At 39.2% G+C, this 22,211-nt stretch overlaps 1 protein-coding gene across 5 annotated transcripts in view; it reads left to right on the top strand.

The window, feature by feature from the left end:
* The window catches only part of tbc1d1 (TBC1 (tre-2/USP6, BUB2, cdc16) domain family, member 1), a 294,800-nt gene that overhangs the window by 206,637 nt on the left and 65,952 nt on the right, over positions 1-22,211 (top strand). For all 5 annotated transcript variants that reach the window (XM_039751281.1, XM_039751283.1, XM_039751284.1 and 2 more), the window contains one exon: positions 12,740-12,916. In XM_039751281.1, coding sequence (XP_039607215.1) covers positions 12,740-12,916 — 177 coding nt within the window. The remainder of the gene's footprint in view (positions 1-12,739; positions 12,917-22,211) is intronic.

Genomic DNA, 22,211 nt, shown 5'->3' on the forward strand with positions numbered 1-22,211 from the left:
CACAAGCACAGGACAGTCTGAGCACAAGTACAGCACAATACTTTTCCTTCTCTTTTCTTTCTCCTCCACTCCTCTGTTTAAGCTTCATCTTCCTCCTCCCGACTGTGGCTCTCTGAGTATTGGCTACTGGCTCCTTTTATACTGTACGCAGAAGTGCTCCAGGTGCTTGATGACCTAGTTTCACTTCTGGGTGTGGTGGAAGCACTACCCAATAGGACTTGGCAGATCCTGCTGCAGAACCCCTTAGCAGTGCACGCAGCGCACCAAACTCCAACTCCCATGAAGCCCTGCGGGAGTCCGAGACGCTGCTGCAACCCAGGGGGAGCTGCCATCTAGCATCCTGGGGAGGTAACACTCTGACTATGCTTGCTCCCCTGGTCCTTCCAGCATGGAGGCATCCTGGCCGGGCAAGGGCCCTGGACACATGCTACAACTTGCATAATTCATAAGAAATTGTTTCACACTGGATGGTTTACATATAACAGGGTAACATTTACATAAGAAAAATATATTGAAAAAGTTTTTTTTTTTCACCATTTGGCACTATGATGCAATTTTGTAATTTACATAGATTTTTAGCTTGACGTAGTTAACAACTGTCATTTGCCATCCACCAAGCAATTTTCTAACTGTCAAGTTCTAAGTCACAATAAGCCATTCCATGGGCACCATGATTAGGTAAGGGCAGTTAAACTCACCCAAACTGAGTCAGACTAATTGATTCAAGTATAGAAGTTTTCATAATATTAATAAGAAATACAAAAAGTATTTTTATTGAAATGCATGTAATAATTAAATATAGACAGTAGAGGTCTGCAGAGTGGCAATAAAAGGAAATAAAACTGCTAGCTTCTTGTTTCCAGTGCATGTTATTATTCACTAGGCCACACTATTATGACTTACAAGACTGAGTAAATTTAGCCAATTTTGAAAATCTTGTTTACTATTTTTTTAATCTAAGAAAACAAAGCAGAGTGGTCAAGAGAAGTGAAGTACTTAAGACAATAATTGTAGAGAATTATAAAGTCCATGGGTAGTTTTAAAAGTCTGTAAAGTGCAAAAAATGAGGAGTGATTGAATTTGCTAGGTATAATTTAATCATTAATTGCACTGATTTGAAGACAATTGGAAACTATTATCCATCCATTGTCAGATGTGGCCGGCTTGTCATCCCATCCAATACCCCCAGGCCGCCAGATGGAGCCCTCCCTGCAGTATGGAGGTGCCCCGAAGACCAGCAGGGAGTCATGGGACATGTAGCTTTTATACAAGACCCTGCTGGATACCACAGGGGCTTCAAGAGGGAGCTGCAGGGAGGACCGAAGACTTCTTTGTGCCCTATAACCCGGAAGTGAGTCAGAGGAAGAGCGATGTGCTTCTGGGGTGAGAAGAAGGGACTTGTACCTGACCCGGAAGGGATTGAGAGTCACATGGACTGGGGATTGAAACGCTTCCGGGCCAGGGTATTTAAAAGGACTGTGGGAGCTCCCAGACAGCGAGCTGAGCTGGGTGGAAGGGTGGCAACGCGTCTGGGAGTCGGAGGATTGGTTTATTGTGTTTGTATTATTGTGATTTATATGAGAATAGTGGAGGAGAGGGTGCTTTGTGCACTGTGGCGATTTAATAAAGTCAAATCTTGGACTTTTACCTGGTGTCTGGAGTCGTGGACAGGGGTTCAAGGGAGCGATAACGCCCCCTATCTGTCACACCATCCATCCATTATCCAACCCGCTACATCCCAACCACAGGGCCACAGGGATCTGCTGGAGCCAATCCCAGCCAACACAGGGCACAAGGCAGGAAACAAACCCCGAGCAGGGCGCCAGCCCACCGCAGGGCACACACACACCCACACACCAAACACACACTAGGGACAATTTAGAATCGCCAATCCACCTAACCTGCATGTCTTTGGACTGTGGGAGGAAACCGGAGCACCTGGAGGAAACCCATGCAGACATGGGGAGAACATGCAAACTCCACGTAGGGAGGACCCAGAAACTATTATAATATAATGAAATATTACTCTATAAAGCATTTCCACAGATATTGCGTCTATAATCATAATACAAATATGAGCTTTCATTTAAACCTTATAATATATTCAAAATCTATCGATCAATTACAAAATAAAGCAAATATGTACAAACATTATAGTGATGAGATTTTATAAGCTTCATCTTAGAAATACTGCCTTTGAAGAGCCAGCATTGATCAAGCAAGTACTGCACACATGGGTTTAAAGACAGACTGGAGAAAATGACTTTCTTTTCGTCATTTTTTTTAGCATTGCTTCGGCATTGAGCCACATGAGAACTGAAGTTAGTAAAGATGGATGTAATTTGCACCATTGGTATTTGCATGTACTAAATGTCAGGTGTTTCTGCTCACTGTTATAAAAAACACTTTTAAAATTCAATTAAAATTTGATTACTATTGAAAGTGTGGAATTCGTGTTATTTACAAATACCACATTTGCCTTTAAAGTAATGTAAAATCTTCCTTATCTTTTTAAGTAATTACAGTAATCCCTCGCTATATCGCGCTTCGACTTTCGCGGCTTCACTCTATCGCGGATTTTATATGTTAGCATATCTAAATATATAACGCAGATTTTTCGCTGCTTCGCGGGTTCTGTGGACAATGGGTCTTTTTACTTCCAGTACATGCTTCCTCAGTTGGTTTGCCCAGTTGATTTCAAACAAGGGATGCTATTGGTGGATGTCTGAGAAGCTAACCAATCAGAGCATGCAGTTAAGTTCCTGTGTGCTGAATGGCTCAGCGACGGAGCGCCAAATTCGATTCCGCTGCGTTAACCAGGAAGACTCGTCTCGCACATTCAGCATCAACACGTTTCGCTGTGTAAAGAGTTAACTTTTGTGCTCTTTTGTGTTTATCTAGTTAAGCGCTTTTTTATGGCTCCAAAACGATCTGCTCCTGCTGCTGCTTCAGGCGCCGTGCCCAAGCGCCAACGGAAGATGTTAACGATTGTCGAAAAGGTAAACGTTTTGGATATGTTGAAGGAAGGGAAAAGCTACACCGCTGTAGGACGCCAATACGGCATCAATGAGGCTATGATTCTTTTTATTTAAAAAGTAGGAAAGGAATATAAGATCTACTGCCGCAGTGTCCTTTTAACCAGGGTGCAAAACAACTTGTAAGTGGATGTAATAAGGCAGTAGTCTGGATTGAATCTGCTTTAGGGATTTGGATTGAAGAACAACAACGGCGGTGCTACACAGTCACCTGAAAAGGCTCCTTTAGAAGAGCTGTAACGCTGTCCTTTGTTGTGCAGTAAAATGAAACTCATTGTTATCTGACAAGTCATCGTGTCACTGCTGGTGAGTAACCATAATTAATTTTCATCTTACAGTACTTAGTACATGTACGCACATTTAGTGTCACTGTACACACATTTACTGTATACAGTTTTTCTTGCATTTTACGTATTTATTGCTGGTGGCCTGTCTATTGTAATGGCTGTAACATATGTGATATCGGAGACGTTCGATATCTTTAAAATAATGTTTAGGTTTTACTGTATATAAACGGTGTGTTTACATACATAATTTCAATGAATCTTACATAATATCTAAGAGAATACAAAGGGTTTATGCTGTATAACTGTGCAGGGAATATTTATAAACAGTGTGGGAGAGTTTATAAGGGCTTAAAATATATAAAAATAACCATACAAACATATGGTTTCTATTTTGCGGATTTTCACCTATCATGGGGGGGGTCTGGAACGCAACCCCCACGATCGAGGAGGGATTACTGTACAGTACTTTAAAAGATTTGAAATGAAAATTAATAATAAATTTAATGCACAGTTAGGTTTGGATGACAATGCTGAAGTACTGTGTAATGGTGCGTTAACATGGTGTTTATCAATCATGATAACCAGCATTTACAAACTAAATTATTCACTGCAAAAAAACTGAAGAAAATTAGATGGCTGACTGTGTATCTTTAGCAAATCAGTGTTATTTGTTCAGATTTGAATATTATTGTTGCAGTAACCTTTTTTTATGATGTATACAGTATTCCTAGCATGTATCCATTTAAAATATTTTTAATGTTTTGTCCTCCGGGTTCTCCGGTTTCCTCCCACAGTCCAAAGACAGGCAGGTTAGGTGAATTGGCGATTCTAAATTGTCCCTAGTGTGTGCTTGGTGTGTGTGTCCTGCCGTGGGTTGGCACCCTGCCCAGGATTGGTTCCTGCCATGTGCCCTGTGTTGGCTGGGATTGGCTCCAGCAGACCCCCGTGACCCTGTGTTCGGATTCAACGGGTTGGAAAATGGATGGATGGATGTCACATCCAACCCTTTTGTTGAATTCAGCAAAGCTTGATTAGGATTTACACTTACAGTATTATAAGTGCAGAATTTAAGTTTTATTAAAAACAAAATATTTTTAACTTGATGTCACCATAAAAAAAAATACCTGAAAAAAATGCAGTAGTCTGAATGCAGAGGGTTTAGCATATTTAAAAATACATATGTTTATATTTTATATCTATATATATTTATATCTATACTAATAACTAACTAATACTCACTCACTCACTCACTCACTCACTGACTCATCACTAATTCTCCAACTTCCCGTGTAGGTAGAAGGCTGAAATTTATAAAAAATGTTGGGCAGGTTTCATTTCGAAATTCTACGCGTAATTGTCATAACTAGAAGCTATTTTTCTCCATTTACTGTAATGGAGTTGAGCTCGAAAGTCGTAAGGGGGCGGAGTTTCGTGTGACATCATCACGCCTCCCACGTAATCACGCAGTACGTAGAAAACCAGGAAGAGCTCCAAAAACCACTGAAGAAAACATAAATTATATAATTAAGAAGGCAGCGAAACAATTAGAAGCGAGTGAGTGACATATAAAACCATATTCAGCGGCTCACGTGAACTGACACAGTGCGCAGACAAAAAGCAACAGTTCCAAAGAGTGCTGAACAAAAACTGAATTATACTGCTACGCTCAAATAGACAAACCACACGCCGTGGCGCAATAGTAGAGGCTTCGCCTAGCGCCGGCTTCCGAGGTTCGATTCCCGAGAGGGGATGCACTGAGTATGTACGCGCGCTTCCCGATACATTTTAGCCTCGCATCCCCTTGGTTTGAGACAGATCACCAATTGAAGCTGTATGAATAATGGATACTTTATTAGCGATCAATGATTGTTTTAGTAAAGCCATACTCAGTGTATTCATTAGATGAATGGTAAAAAAGTAAGAGCGAGGGGAGGATGACTTATTGAGGCACGCAGGCAAAACCACAATAGCACGCGGGCTCGATGTACTGTAGTGCGCGTCAACTCGATCTGAATTGCGCGATCACATTTGAAAAAATATTTCTTTTCAAGTACTATTTAGTCCATATGTGTCAAACTCAAGGCCCGCAGGCCACATCCGGCCCAGCGTGTAATTATATCCGGCCCGCAAGATCATTTTATATATTATTGTTATTAATGGTCCGGGGATATGAAGCACTGGTAATACAATAAACTACAGATCCCATAATGCAGCGCTTCAACTGCCTTGCCGAACACTTACCACGCCAATCAAGTCTAGCTTATGATGCTGCAAGTTATTGCAAAGCTAGCCCACACAATGCCGAAGAGAAAAGGTGATTCTGAACATAGAGCCTTTAAAAACCGATGGGAGGCTGAGTATATGTTTACTGACATTGCCGGTAAACCCGTGTGTTTCATTTGTGGAGCTAATGTGGCTGTAATTACAGAATTTAATCTAAGACGGCACTATGAGACAAAACATCAAGATAACCTGAAAGACCTGAATGCAATGCACAAGATACAGAAAGCAGAAGAGTTAAAGAAGAATCTGACACTTCAGCAGACATTTTTACCCGTGCAAAATCACAAAGTGATTTCAAGTGAAGCTACTTTTATGGGAGACACAAATGCACCAGTGCAACTTGCCCCACTTTCCCTGTTGCCAAGTAATGTTGAACCAAGTCGGCACTACGGTGTTCCCAAATACGCACTTTGCTGATAAACTGAGCGCACTGCGCACTGAGTTCGCATGGCGCTTTGGTGACTTTGAAGAACAAAAAAAGAATTTTGAGTTGTTTCGCAACCCATTTGCTGTCGATGTGGAAACTGCACCTGTGCAGATTCAGATGGAGGTGATTGAGCTGCAGTGTAATGGCACACTGAAGGCAAAGTACGATACTGCAAGGCCCGCACAGTTTATTCACTCCATTCCCGCAAAAATGCCCCAGCTCCGTCTACATGCGGCTCGAACCTTGTGCATGTTTGGTACCACATATCTGTGTGAGAAGCTCTTCTCAGTCATGAAGACTAACAAAACAGCACACAGGAGTCGCCTCACTGATGAGCACCTGCAATCCATCCTGAGAATCTCCACAACACAGAACCTCACACCAAACATAAACAAACTTGTTGCCAAAAAAAGATGCCAGGCTTCCAGCTCTGATAAAATGACATAAGAGCAAAGACAACTGAATGATTTGATTTGTTATTGCTGAAAAGAACACATTTTATTTATATTTCCAGGTTTTGTTATGCACCATGTTCATATTTGAATTTGTATAATTTTGACAGGATATATTTTTATGGAGAGCAAAATCTTTTGGGATATTTCAAATGTAAGTTTATTTTTATATAAAATTACATAAGAGTAAAGAAATTTGAATGTTTGTTCTTTTAACGTTTACTTTATTTCTAACTTGTATAATTTAGACAGGATATATTTTTATGGAGAGCAAAATATTATGTTATTTAAGGTTTGAGTTGATTTATTCCGGAATAATATTCTGTCAACTAAATAAAAATTCCTTCTGTTTAAAATTTAAATATCACTTGAACATATACGATAGTTGTGTGTGTGTGTGTATATGTAGATATGTATGTATATATATGTTTATATATATGTGTGTGTATGTATATATATATATATATATATATATATATATATATTTATTTGTGTGTATATATGTGTGTGGTAAGATATGGCCGGCCATGTACCCCGGCCAATACCCCCAAGCTGCCAGGTGGAGCCCTCCTTGCAGCATGGAGGTCCCCAGAAGACCAGCAGGGCATTATGGACCATGTAGTTTTTATGCACCGCCCTGCTGGATGCCATGGGGCCACGAGGGAGCTGCAGGGAGGACCGAAGAGTTCTTCATGCCCTATGACCCGGAAGTTCGTCATAGGAAGAGCGACGGGCTTCCGGGGTGAGAAAAAACATTATTTACCCTGACCTGGAAGGAATAAGGACTTGTGGACTGTTGGGAAGGAACACCTCCGGGTCAGGGAATATAAAAGGACTGTGGGAGCTCCCAGACGATGAGCTGAGTTGGGAGGCAGGGTAGCTAAGCATCCGGGAGTGGAGGATTGTGATTGAGTATTGTTTATTATTGGTTATTGAAGAATAGTGGAGTGGTGGTGCTTTGTGCACAATTATTATTATAATAAATAATTATTGGATTTTTATCTGGTGTCTGACGTGTGGTCTGAGGGTACAAGGGTGCGAGAAAACCCTAAATCTGTTACAATTGGCGTAGCTTCGGCAGGATTCTCTGGCCGTCAGTTTGGCAGAGGACCTGAATTTAAAAAATTTATTGTGGACAGAATACCCCGGGAAGACAGCGTCACGACACACACAGAAAAAATCGCCAGAAACCTCATCTTTATCAAGTCCGTCATGGGGAAGAAGAAGACAAAGCAGAGCGCCAGCAACAGCAGAGGTCTAGCGCTCGGCATTGCCTGCGCTCAAGAGGAGCTATGGAGCGCTACGCATTTCGGGAGAGATTCGAGGAGGACGTCTCCACGCAGGTATGTACGGGAATGTACTGAATAATCTTTTTAAATTAACACATGATGTCCCATGTACATACCTCCCAGATGTCCATCCGAAGGCTCTGCGGGAGGCAGAAGACAGACCCGAAGGCGATGGCGCGCTCTCATTCAGGCAAACGAGTAACCCGAAGCACTTCCGCATTACGGGTGCCGGCGAGGACACGCGTGACCTACCACAAGGGATTCCAGGAAGGTGACGTTCCGTATCCAGCTGTTTGTGGCTTCGCCAAGAAAAGACGGACTTGAGTTTTTGAAGGGGAAAGGGGAGGCGATCGAAGTACCGCTCTCCCTACAAAAAGGTAAGGAGGTCCGGGAAATGATTGATCGGTCCGTTGATAAATTGATACAGACGGATCGCAGTCAGCCAAAAGCGGCACCGCAGTCCTCCGAAAAGAACTCCAAATCCCACGACTCCCTTGCGGGACCTGTCTGAGCACGCGTGCCAGGAGCGGCCGTGTTTATTGGCTCCCACCCGGAGGGTAAGGCTAATGATGGCTCGAGCATGCCTCCGGGTGAATTAAGTAACTTTTTGGACGTGCACAAGCTGGAAAAGTTGCTTCAGCCCGTGCACAAATTTTTACAGGTGGTGGAAACAATAAAGAAGATCGTTGGGGACTTGGGAGCAGCGGCTGAAGCGCCTTTAAGAAAGCTGGATGAATACTTACGGCGATTTGGTCGGGAGCCTCCCGTGTTATGTGATTTGGCGGTACAGGCAGGTAATGTCGGTACCGTATATAATATAATAGGGACGCAGTGTGATCCGGGCCCGCTTTTAATCCATAGTGGGTGCCAAATGGATGCGTGCCCTACAAGAGAGGCCGAAACGTTTACGGAGCGGCCGGGGGAAGGACCGATCGAGCCAGAGCAGCTGGATGGTGCTGTCTCTTGGAGCGATTCGATCCTAAAGACCCCGACCCATGTTGTTTATAAATCAAAGGGCGTGCAGACAGTAAAAGGGCTCTCTTTCACTAATAGAGAGACCCAAACTGTGGACAAGCCTCAGAATAAACTGGAGATCCCTAGAATAAAGAGGGGGTCTCCTGACAAAGTTGAGCAGCGAGCTGAGAGCTCAGGGGCGGCCTTGGAACCCTCCTCAGTAGACAAAGGGGCGGAGCGAAAGTTTCCCGACTGTTTCCAGACTCGCAGAGGGATACACACTGGAGGAAGGTTGCTGTGCTATGAATGCCGCCGACTGGGACATGGATGGCGAAGTTGTCCTGGGAGGACGTGGAATACAAATCCTTTTTTATTTAATATTCCCCCAAGGTTCTCACAGAAATTTTCTGGACTTCGCCAGGACCCGAACAACAACTCCTCCTGGAGGAAGACATCCCTCGCGGGGCTGGCCGCTCCGAATCATGATTCGTCACTGGGGGGGGAGTACTGTAAGATATGGCCGGCCATGTACCCGGCCAATACCCCAAGCCACCAGGTGGAGCCCTCCTTGCAGCATGGAGGTCCCCAGAAGACCAGCAGGGCATTATGGACCATGTAGTTTTTATGCACCGCCCTGCTGGATGCCATGGGGGCCACGAGGGAGCTGCAGGGAGGACCAAGAGTTCTTCATGCCCTATGACCCGGAAGTTCGTCATAGGAAGAGCGACGGGCTTCGGGTGAGAAAAACATTATTTACCCTGACCCGGAAGGAATAAGGACTTGTGGACTGTTGGGAAGGAACACCTCCGGGTCAGGGAATATAAAAGGACTGTGGGAGCTCCCAGACGATGAGCTGAGTTGGGAGGCAGGGTGGCTAAGCATCTGGGAGTGGAGGATTGTGATTGAGTATTGTTTATTATTGGTTATTGAAGAATAGTGGAGTGGTGGTGCTTTGTGCACAATTATTATTATAATAAATAATTATTGGATTTTTATCTGGTGTCTGACGTGTGGTCTGAGGGTACAAGGGTGCGAGAAAACCCTAAATCTGTTACAGTGTGTATGTATATGTATGTGTGTATATGTAGATATATATATATATATATATGTATATATATGTGGATGTATGTGTATATATGTATGTATATATGTGTGTGTGCGTATATATATGTTTATATGTGTGTGTGTGTGTGTATATATATATCCTTTTCTTTTTCATTGCTTCTTTAACACACTACTTCTCCGCTGCGAAACGCGGGTATTTTTCTATATATATATATGTATGTGTGTATATATATGTATGTATATATATATATATATGTATATATATATATATATATATATATAACTGTGTATATGTATGTGTATATATGTATATATGTCCATATTTGTACATGTGTATATGTATATATGTATGTATATGTATATATATATATGATGTGTATATATATATTTATATATGTGTGTGTATATATATGCCAGCAACACTCATGACAATGACAAAACAATTACATTGTCAATCATGTTACGTTATTAAAATGTTTCCTTTTCTTTTTACTCTCGCCAATCGGGTATTTTGCTATATATATATATATATATATAGATATATATATATAGATAGATATGACAACAACACTCATATCAATGACAAAACAATTACATTAACAATCAAGTTACGTTATTTTTAAAATTTAACTTCTTTAACACACTACTTCTCCGCTGCGAAGCGCTGGTATTCTGCTAGTCTTTATATATAATATGCCACCGTGGCTGTTCGTTTTGTCTGTCCAGGATTTTAAATCACCTGTAATCACCTGCAAACCATTTGACCTATTGACCTGAAATTTGGTACACATACACTACATGACCTCTACTGTCCACTTTTAGGGTGATGATTGGCCTCCAGAGTAGTGCTGGGAGGTATGACCAAAATTCTATATCACAATATTTTCCAAAATTATGCTGGGTTCACGGTATTCAACTGTATTTTTTTCCGATGCATGAGTGGATGTTAACCACATTTTCCACTGCAATTACTGCAGTAGACTGGCTAAGAATAACCTGTTCCACTGTCATGAGAATTATACATTGTACAAAAAAACATTTTAATGTGCACGCAAGTATTAATACAGGCTTGCATTGGCCGAATAAAGTGAAAGTTTTCAAGGGGGTGGCACTAATGAAGAGAAGGAATCACACTGCATGACAGTTGCAGTCAAAATATAGAACCTTTTTATTGAACAAATTTTGCAAACAACTTAAACTATAATTTTGACATTATATTTTCAACCATCCAAAGAGGCATTTAGACTTAGTAAAATATCCAGAGGTGCTTGTATTATATAATTTATATATACTGTGGACTTGAATCCGGACACACACAGACGGACATCTTATGTTCACCCAACACACGTTTTTATTTACAATATTTACAGAAATAATGTCAGTGCATTTCCCAGTGCCTCCAGCACCGCTCCCCCAAATGTCCAGGCCTCACAGTCTTTGTGCCTTCCTGGCCGCCTCCAGTCCTCTCTCTCCAGCTCCGTCTCTCTTCTACACGACTTCCGCTATCGACTGAAGGGAGGCGGCCCCTTAAATAGGAACCCGGATGGGCTCCAGCTGCTTCCAGGCACTTCTCCGTAGACACACCCCGGTTTGGCGGAAGTGCTGGGCTCCAGGGATATTCAGGCACCGGGGCGCCGCCTGGCGGTGGCCACGGGTCCCTACAGGGCTGGGCTTCTAAGCCCTTTACCCGAGACCCCCAACACAACCAGGGTAGACGCCCCCTCGCGGTCTGGAGGAGGCACAAGCCCTCCTCCTGGGCGTCCCGGCCGGGTGATGCCACAATATATATATATATATATTTTATATTTTGTCTTTAAAAGAAAAACATTTTTTTTTAAAGTTTGATCATATACTGTATATCCCATTGTATTGACAAGTGGCTTGGCCTATTTCAGTACCATACATGAAAAGAATCATTAAGTAAGAAAGTATTCATGTATTACTCAATGGAAATTACCATATTTTAATTTTGAATTTTTTTTTTTAATTTCTAATTTTTCTCTGTATTTTTTCCTTCTTTCATTCAGTTAGTTAATTGCCTAACAGGAGGCACATGTCTGACAGCTACTATATTTTACCAAAAGCAGGCCACATCAATATCACTTTGTGGAAAACTAAAGAATTGTACTTTGACAAAATTACATCTAATAGCTATGAAAAAATTGAGGGATCTGCTTACAATATAATACAGTACATATAGACTTGGAAAAAAGTCTAATTCTTTCATCTGGATATACTAAATTGCAAATGAAACAAACACTGACATTTTCATTTTACCTAAGTAAACAAGGAAATAATCTGTTGTTTCTCAGTGTAAAAAATTAACCTGCAGAAATAAAATGTTGCATTTTTTTATTAAACAGCCAATTGTAAAAATGTATTTTTATGTCTGAATGTTTAATATGTATACAGAAATGACAAAGTGTAATAGTAAGTGTTACTGTTGTTACACAGCAGGTATAATCATATTATTAATCCAATTAACTGGTCAAGGGTAAAATTAACATAAAAGAAAGAAATACATTTTTTTTCCATGAAGGTAACTGCAAAGGGAGAGCCAACAACCTTGGCACAGAAGCAATTTTGTTGCCCTGTACAGAGGAAAAGCATCTCAGCAGATATCATTTGTACCTTTTGCTGTACCAAAGGTCACTCAGACCTCAGAGCAGTGTAATATTGTAATGGCATTACTGACCCCAGAAATTATTCTGGTAATGGTGAAGAAAGTAAGCTCAGAACTTGATTCAAAGGTTGTTTTGTTCCAGAAGTATATCCAGGCAACCGTGGACTGTCATTAATTAATCTTTGAGTGGTAAATGCAGGTGGTCTCCCAATTACCACTCTATCATTGGCCTAAGAGTGGATTAGGCTAATTGTATTTAAATTGCAGTTTATATTACTCTGTTTTTTGTCTTAGAATTTTTTTTTCTCTCCACAAATCGAATAGATGCCCCAGAAATTGTGCCAGGATCTCCATTGAGTCCTATGTGTGGAGAAAACCCTTTAGGCCCGGTAATAGAGGAAAAGAAAAAGACACCTCAGGAACTGCGGGAATTGTGGAAGAAGACAATTATGCAGCAAATACTTCTGCTTAGGATGGAGAAAGAAAACCAGAAACTGCAGGGTAAGTTGCACAGAAAAATAACATTATTTAAGGTATGCAGTCCTATTACATTATTAAATAGTAGAAGTGCTAATTCCTTTTAGCAATATTTTCTTTTTTTGCCTTGTTCTTCTGTATAAATACTATTTTTGTATTCGCATATACAAAATCATTTGCTGTTACTCTTGCATTTATACGTTCTCACAATAAAGTATGGATTTTTCCAGACAATCTTGTTTTCCTTCCCCATCCCCGAAAACATGCCGTATGAATTTTTTTTCTATGCTTTCATGAGTCAAGAATGTATTCTACATGTGCATGACTGGATTCCATAACTCTTTGCTGGTTTGAAATCATGAACACTACTTCTTTGTTTTTTCTGGTTTAGTGTGTTTTGGCATCAAAACCTATAATTATACATGCCTTATTATAAATTCAACTTAAATTAATACCTACTAATCAAGAAACAGCAAAGTTTGCTAACACTTTCCTTAGTTTTTTTTTTTTCTACAATGTTCTAATTAACTCGACTTCCACTAAACAAATCTAGTGCCTACCTTGTCCTTGTGTGAAATCCCAATTCTCGTCTTTGTTGATGATATATAGTATAACATCACAAAAAATAGGTAGTGGTGAGCAAAGCAGCCGAGTTTCTTTTTGTATACAATGTTGAAAAAGTTATACTCACTTTTGTTTTGCATGAGATTTCACAACCGCATAACTCACTAAAAAGGTTTTAAAAGAGTTAAAAGTTTTTGGGGAGGTTGAAAGTAAGGAACATTGCTCCTTAAAGGTTTGGCAACACTGTGCACTTCGTTTTGACCTGTATATTTCTCAGAAAGGCTTATGAAAATAAACAGGGAAGAAATCACTTTTGGAAATTCAATTTAAACACAATCCAGGGTGAGACAAAATTACATATTCTTAAACAAAAGCTGGAATCCAGTGAGTTAATAAAACTGTTATTCAAATTAGTTGAGAAGAAAGTGCTGAGAACCCACTTTGTCCAGTACAAGACTTTGAGCACGCTGCTGACAGTGTCTTTTCATCCACCCCAGCACTTTGCTGCTGTCTGATGGGAATTGTAGTCCTCACATTTGGACTGTTTTTTTGGGTTGCCACCAAACATTACAACCCCTCTTTTAATTTGGACAAACAGCAGCACACATGCAAAATTTCATGAAAATCGTTTCAGTCATTTTTGTGTGATTGGCAAACAAACAGATTATGATTTTCTCTATATATATAATGTACTTCATATAAAGCACAATGCTTTTTGAGAAGTGTTATAATTACTTTAGTATTTGAATGTAATGTAAAAAATTATATTAAAGGATAGGGAAAATGTAAAAAATAAACAAGGTAGAAAATAAACATCAGTTTTAAAATGCATTAGAGATCTAGAGGCTGTTTACCTTGAATTTATTTAAATATTACAGACAAAGCATCTTCTTCAGGAACCACAAGAGGAAATGAACTAGTTTTAAGTAGATTATAATGATGCAGTGGTCCTTACATGTCCCAGAGGACTAGGAATGTGTCTGCCAACTATGCTTAACCAATTATTGTGTCCTAAAATATAAGGACATATAAGGAACCTGAGTTGTGAGGCAGCAGTGCAAATCTCTGCGCTAAAGCAGCAAAATACACAGACAAAATAATAGCCACAAACAAAATACAAGAGATGGCCACAAATTAGCAATAAGTAAAAATATATATAATTTGTGGTTACACTTCGGCTAGCACACACAATTATCCATGTAACATGGGGGCGTTTACATAGCTGTCACATTGGTATCTTGTATCTGATCTCTCTGTGTAGATGATTCACATTTTGTTCTTCCATCAAGAAGATAGAAATACCTTGTAAATAGTAGTTAATCCTTCATTATTATTATTATTATTATTATTATTATTATTATTATTATTATTATTATTTCACAGGATCTTGTGCATTTTCTCACTCTAGAAGGAAGAGGGGTAGGATCCTGAAAGGTTTGTTTTGACTGCCTCTGCACTATGTAGCTAATTGCATATGCATTCAGCACACAGATTCCCTTACATGGATCCTGCACACAGATTCCCTTACATGGATCCTGCACACAACCAGTGAGAGGGCAGCAGCTCAGGGTGCTGGGATTCAGAGATCGTTTTGCTCTACTGCGCTACTTAGTACCATCACTTCTCTGTTTAAGCTTTCAAGTGCCAGCAGAGCCTGCAGTGCAAGGGATGTTATATACTCAGAGAGCTGTTCCTGTCACTACTTGATTTGTGCTACATAGCAAGGAACATAATATACTTCATCCAACAGTGAACACACAACATACAATGAATCTATGCAGAACTACACACTATTTTCATAATATTCTCATTATGGTCAGCTAATCTACTCCTCAAATGAAAATACTGCAGGTTTTACTTTATTTTTTTATTGCATGTGGGGCTCAAATCCACCTGAAGTATCAATGGGATAGTGACATCATGCATGTGTGAAGTACTGCAGATTGAGCAGCAATGTAAAATGTGAGGTGTAATACACTTAAAGCACACTTGGCTGCTACAGATGTCATGCTGCCCTTACAAAACATCATGGGGTGCCGGGAACAAACTGTTTGTCTAAGCCAGCCAGGAAAATATTTTTAGAACTAGGTCAAACACAACATATGTGCTGCAAAAAACATTTTGGTGAATTTCACCAATCAACAGTAATTCAACAGGTGCTTAATACAGATTGCCAGATGACCTTTTTTAAATAAATGCAACATATAATGGATATAGACATAAACAGTGTAATAGGCTGATTCACAGAGAGCAAGATAAGGTCAATACGCATTTGAGGTCCTGAAGATAATATGTGCAAAAACAGTGCCTGCATAAAGATTATTCTAAGTTGCTATCTATTCCTTGAAGACAAAATTTAATTAATATAAAAAATCATACATTCCTGAGAAGTACGAAGTAAGACAGTTTTCTGTAGTGAGATCAACTGTGTAGAGAAGAGTCACATACAATAATCAATCATTTGATTTTCCTTGTGAGTGATGTTTCAGAGTTAGACATTTAACTTTAATGTATAATAATGACTGTAACTCCTTACTCAAATGCACAAATGTTATCAGTAATCTACTTCCAAGCCTACAGAAGTATGTGCAGGTTAACTATATTATAAGTAAAACATTAAAACTATTCAATTCACTTAGTTGCCGTTTGCGGATTTATTGAATTTGTAAAAACACATACAACAGTATAACTGTAGGGAGACAGGGCAGGTATAGCAAAAGCAGAAATAAATGTTTATATGTTTACATGGATCTGGGTATCATCTGCATTAACACTGATAATTTAGACTGTATCTTTTTTAGACAATAAAACATTAAGTATATTAATACTAAACAGTCCAGCTGCTGTGGTACACCTTTGGTACAGCAGCTAAATGCTGTCAGTCGGCAGAAAAAGACTGAAATGTTAAACATTAAAAACCTGTAATGAAAGCAGCAGTGAGGCTGAAAGAAAAAGGGGCTCTAAGCCATTAAAAATTGGACTTAAGTAAATCATGCTGATCTTTAAAATGCACAATGTGTTCAATGAAGTTAGATATACAGTATATTACAGTTGAGGGACTTGCCTTTAATTTCAAATAATGTCTTTAAATAGGTCAGTCTGATGCATGCATTTTTTAAAATGGATGGTCCATTTTTAACTCTGTTCCTGGAAGACTGCTGTCACTGCAGGCTTTGTAGAAAACAGCTTTTTGAAAATATGTTAATTCTTGCTGATAATGAAATTGTTTTTTTCCTTTTTTCATTTTGCTGCCTCAGATATATCTGTCTGAATTTTTGACTTTCCTGACAAAATGGTAGACACTGTGATACTCCACACAGATAATGACTAGGATAGGATTCAAATCCAGTCTCCTGCATTAGTAATACAGTTACAATGAAAATAGGGCCAAGTTAGCCACTGCTTTGTTAATGTCCTTGTAATGTGCAGGTAATTTTTAAATGTGTAAGAAGAAATAAGTAAGTAGAGAGCTAGAATCTTGAATAAATTAGTTAAAATAAATATGAAAAGCCTACACCTTCATGTACCCTGTAAAGTATGTCTGCAAAAATAGTCTTAAAATTCATATACAGTGGAACCTTGGTTCACGACCATATTTCGTTCCAAAACTGAACCGAAGCAATTTCTCCCATAGGATTGTATGTAAATACAATTAATCCGTTCCAGACCGTATGAACTGTATGTAAATATATATGTAAATATGTAAAGATTAAGCACAAATATAGTTAATTACACCATAGAATGCACAGTGTAATAGTAAACTAATGTAAAAACATTGAATAACACTGACAAAAACACCCAGGCTCCCTGCTCTCTCTCTCTCTCAGCAGCACACGCTCGTTCTCTCTCTCTCTCTCTCTCTCAGAACAGAGAGGAACATTTGAACAAATCCGAATTTTAATTTAAAAACCAACCACAAGCAACCACAAAAATAACAGTGCAGGAAATCACGCTATTAGCCTTACAGCCCGATCGCTGTAAAGACTATTTTTAAAATGAGTTTTAATCACAGCAGAGAAAAAGAAACATTAAAACAAATCCAAAATTTATTTAAAAACCAACCACAAGCAACCAAAAAAGTAACAGTGCAGGAGATCACGCTATTAGCCTTACAGCCAAATCGCTGTAAACACTTTTTTTAAAATGAGTTTTAAGCACAGCGGAAAAAAGAAACATTTGAAAAAAGAGAAAAGTAACATTGCAACAAATGAATGAAAAATTAACTTTTGAAAAATCCGTAATACAAAAACCACCAAGAAAACCAACCTTGCATGAGTCGAGTTCTGGCATGAAGTGAGGAGGACCTGGGTGGAGAGGAGGGAGAGTCTGGCTCCGCAATGGAGGGATGTTTTTCTTCAGGTGTTTTCTCCCTTGTGATTTCTTGGGTTTCTGGTGTTTTTAGCTGTTTAGCTGGTGGGAGTGAAAGCCTCATGCAGCCATTCCAAAAACAAAGTCCTTGTGACCCAACCCTTCGTGTTTGCCCTCCACATCACTGGCAGTCTGGCTTTGTTTACATTGTGCTGCTTGAAAGCACGAGGGTTCTCAAATTGGTAAATGAGTAAACTGGTAAACAGTTTTTCCACCTCTTCCAGCACTTGAAGCCTCTGCCTGGTTAACGCTGTAACTCCTTTTGCAATATCAGCTGCTTTAATAGATTCTTTCTGCTTTAGAATGTTCGAAATCATAGATTTTCACTTCTTCTACTCGGCGGCAAGAACAGTAACACGAACGCCACGCTCAAACTTTTCAATAATTTCTTTCTTTACTTCGATTTCAATTTTCTTCAAAACTTTCTTCTCACCTCTCTACACTTGCTTAGAAGCCATAGTCAACTGCAAAAGCACACAAAATACTGTAGAGCACAAAGAGAGCGCAGGTAAAGCACGCATGTCTGACTGAGAACAATGAACAGGGAGCGGCTGCGCTTAAATGAACCAGCCAGGCTGGCACGGGGCTCGCACTCTCTCTCTCTCTCTGCTGTACCCCCCCACCCCCCTCAGCAGCAGGCAGGTATGTCCGTGCATGCAACAAACAATACCCCCCACCAACAGGCAAGCACATGGCTCACTCTCTCTCTCTCTCTCTCTCTCTCTCTCTCTCTCAGCAGCAGAAAGGCCGTTCTGACTGAGAAAAATGCAACACGTGCGGAAATCATCGGCGCGCACAAACCGAAAGGGAAACTGGCTTGTTCGTATACCGAGTGTGTGGTCGTGAACCGAGGCAAAAGTTTGGCGAACTTTTTGGTCGTCAACCGAGATGTTCGTGAACCGAGGTTTCACTATATTTGTTAAACCAGTATGATTAGTAAACTCTGAGACCCAAAGAGTTGAGGCTTTATTTCATTTCACTTTCTATCCAATCGTCCTGATCAAGACCAATGAAGCATCTAGTAGGATGCTAGCCACTCCCCAAACTTGTTCACTTCGCACCTGTCATTTTTTCTCTACTCTGCATAGCTGTGAAGCGTGGTTGACAACGCGAAAATAAAAATGAAGCTACTGATAAAATCATGCACATGCATCTGGTTTTAAAAGTTAAATGTGCAAATGTTGAAGATCAAATGTAATATATTATCATATGTTTATTTTACATACATTTAAGCCATTAAGATTAAGGATGTAAGAAATGTTCGAACTCTTAAATTTAGTCACTGGTGTAGACTCTTGACATTAATCCCTTCAATCAAATACTTGCTGTAGTTACTCAAATAGATCTACAGAGTAAAATGACATTATTTTTTGCATGTCAAGTCAAATCAAGTGGGCTTTATTGTCATGTCATCTATACTCATACCTTTATACAATATAGTGGTACCAAAGTATGTTTCCCAGGTCCAGAGTGTAATATTTAGATAATAAATATAAACAATATAAAGATATAGAGTGTTGGTAATTTCACATAAGGTAATGTAGAACAGGAAACAACATCTGTCAATTCGACATCATATTGAAAAAAAGCAAACCGTGAGGACTGAAGATGTACAATTGACAAAGAATGCAAAGCAATGTGAATCAGAACATTATTTAGATAAGAGTCTATGATAAGGGTGCACACGTAGGGAGAGGGTGTAAGATTGTGTTCAGGTGCCTAATTGCCGGTTGGAAGAAGCAGTTGATAGGTTTGGCAGTGTTGGTCCAAAGATTGCAGTACATTCTACTGAATGGAAGCAGGGAAACGAGATTAAAGGAGGGATCTTTAGCAATGTTGGAGACCTTATGGATGCAGTGCATTGTGAACATGCCATCAATGGGAGGAAGATAAGTCCTGATGATGGTTTCCTGCATTGCACTCTGTTTGTTGTTTAGACTTGTGATCAGACACATTACAGTTCCCATACCAAACAGAGATGGAACTGGTTAGGATGCTTTCAATATTGTCCCCTGTAGAATGTGGTGAAGATATGGAGTGGAAGGCTTACCCACTTTAACCAGCATAGAAAGTGAAGTTGCAACTGTGCTTTCTTGGTCAAGTCTACCAGATACACAAGAAAGAATTTGGTGCTTTCCACTTTCACTACTACAGAACTCTTAATTTAAAATGGAGTGTGGGCCGGGTGGTTCTTCCTGAAGTTTCTGATCATCTCTTTAGTTTTGTCAACATTGAGAGATTTTTTGTTGCACTTGCACCAATCTATCATCTGCTCCCTTTAGTAGTATATTACCAACAACAGACAAGAAATGCAACATTGTACATTAAATAAAACATCAGAATCAAGATATAAGAAATACATGCCAAGTGCACATCAGTAGATGTCCTTATGATTGGTTGTTGAATATCATTATCATCATAACCTGAGAATAAATATAGTCCCTGAATCTAGTAATGTGAGTTCTAATGGTTTTATACCATCACTCTTTTAAAATAATATTTTAAAGTTATTAGGTTATTTGAACAGACACCTTGTTCAAACTTGTTTTAGTAAATCTCAAGTGACCCCCTCCCCTTGTTTATGCCAGCTGGTTTAAACTTAAAGGTAAGTCACAGACACAGTAGTCTTTTCTCTTTTCAGAGCAACTATTACACATTATAAAGGACGTTTCTATAGGCATAAGCTATTTGTCATTAGATGCAGTAATTTACTAGTTCAAATACAGTCAAAAAGAAAGTATGACATTATTACAGTTTCTGGTATACACTGAGAAGTTATTTGGCTTGAATGTAAAGTTTCTCAATCTCTGCATCTCACTTTTGTTATTACAAATGTAGTCCTTCTCAGAAGCCTTTCTGCTTGCTGATATTTAACTTTATTATGAATGTTTTGTATTTCTGCAAAAATGTACTGACATACAAAGAGGCCAGCTGTGAACTTCACTGTAAGTTAGAAGATGACAGATATGCAGTTTCAGGCTGGGAGGGGAGGAAGGGTGTGCCTCAGCAGATGAGACAATAATCAAAGGGTGTGAAAAGTAGGGAACTTTATAAATAGTTTTTCCTCTGGCAAAAGTGAGGCAATCCACACCGCTTTCCAGGAAAGATATAATTGATGTTTTTAGTGAGCAAAATGTTATGTTCCAGAGATCAAAAGATGGTAGAATTTTATTTTATTTATTTACTTTATTTATTTTGTTTTCAGTTATGGAAAAAAATCAAGCAACATATTTTGCTTGATATTAAATAATCCATTGAATACTTTTCATGTTACTAACATTTGCTACAGCTTATTTTAACCTTTTACTTTTCTGATTTAATTTGTTGAGCATGAAATATAGGTTGCAGTCTTTTTTCAGTTTGGTCAGTAAATTACATAATTATAAAGCAAGAGACTAAGATGGTGACCTATATAATTTTTCAGGCAGGGGCCTGATGCTATTCTTTCTTAACTTTGTACTAATATGTAATTCCCCTTTGTATGTGATATGTTTATAGTTACTCAGGTTGATATTTTATATGGCAAAACACATTTTTGGTCTTGTAACTGTAAAAACATTGTGATCCTAGAGCCAAGTCTCATTTCTACTGTTTTAATTTGCCACAGTTGTGCCACGTGTTTCCTATTCTTTAAATTAGCTTTTCCTGCCTGTATTCTGGATGCTACATGTACAGAAAAAATTCTACATACTTGTAATACAGTTGGTACTTGTAAAACTTGTAATACAGTTGGTAGGTTTGTTTTTAGCACTGCTGACAAATCCAGGGTGCAAGCAGAATATATAGCACACCTAACTCTACAAATATACATACAAATATGTTGAGCATAGCACACTGTGTAAAGTTTGCCTGTTCTTTCACTGTACTCTCACTGTTTCCTCTTTGCGGGACATTTCTTTTTACTAAATGTACTTGGATTAATTTTTGAAGCACATGTAGACACAATGTGTAATTTTATTTAAAAGGGGGATGAGTAGTCACACTACAAGCTCTGACCCCTGTTTTGTCTGAGTTTCTAATGTGCAGAACAAGCAATACTAAATCTTCTCAACAAAAGTTTCTTATTTGATCCTGTCACATTTTGCAGATGTTCAATTGCCCATCCATCAGTCAATCTTTTTTCCTTCCGATTTATTTAGTTTTTGACCACTGGGAGCAAGTACCTCTATCAGCAACCTGTGACAAAGGTAGGAACCACCCCTGGTCAAAGAGGTACTCAAATGAAGAGCTTACTCACATAAACACTCATATGCATATAGGGCCAAACCAGATTTGTTATTTAACTTTATTTATGCATTTAACTTGCATGTCTTTGTAATGTGTGGAGGTAAAAGAGAATATCTAGAGAAAAACTCACACAGGTACTTGATATATATATTAGTGCTGG

Source organism: Polypterus senegalus, chromosome 4 (genome assembly GCF_016835505.1).
Source record: "Polypterus senegalus isolate Bchr_013 chromosome 4, ASM1683550v1, whole genome shotgun sequence".
Classification (NCBI taxonomy): Eukaryota; Metazoa; Chordata; class Cladistia; order Polypteriformes; family Polypteridae; genus Polypterus; species Polypterus senegalus.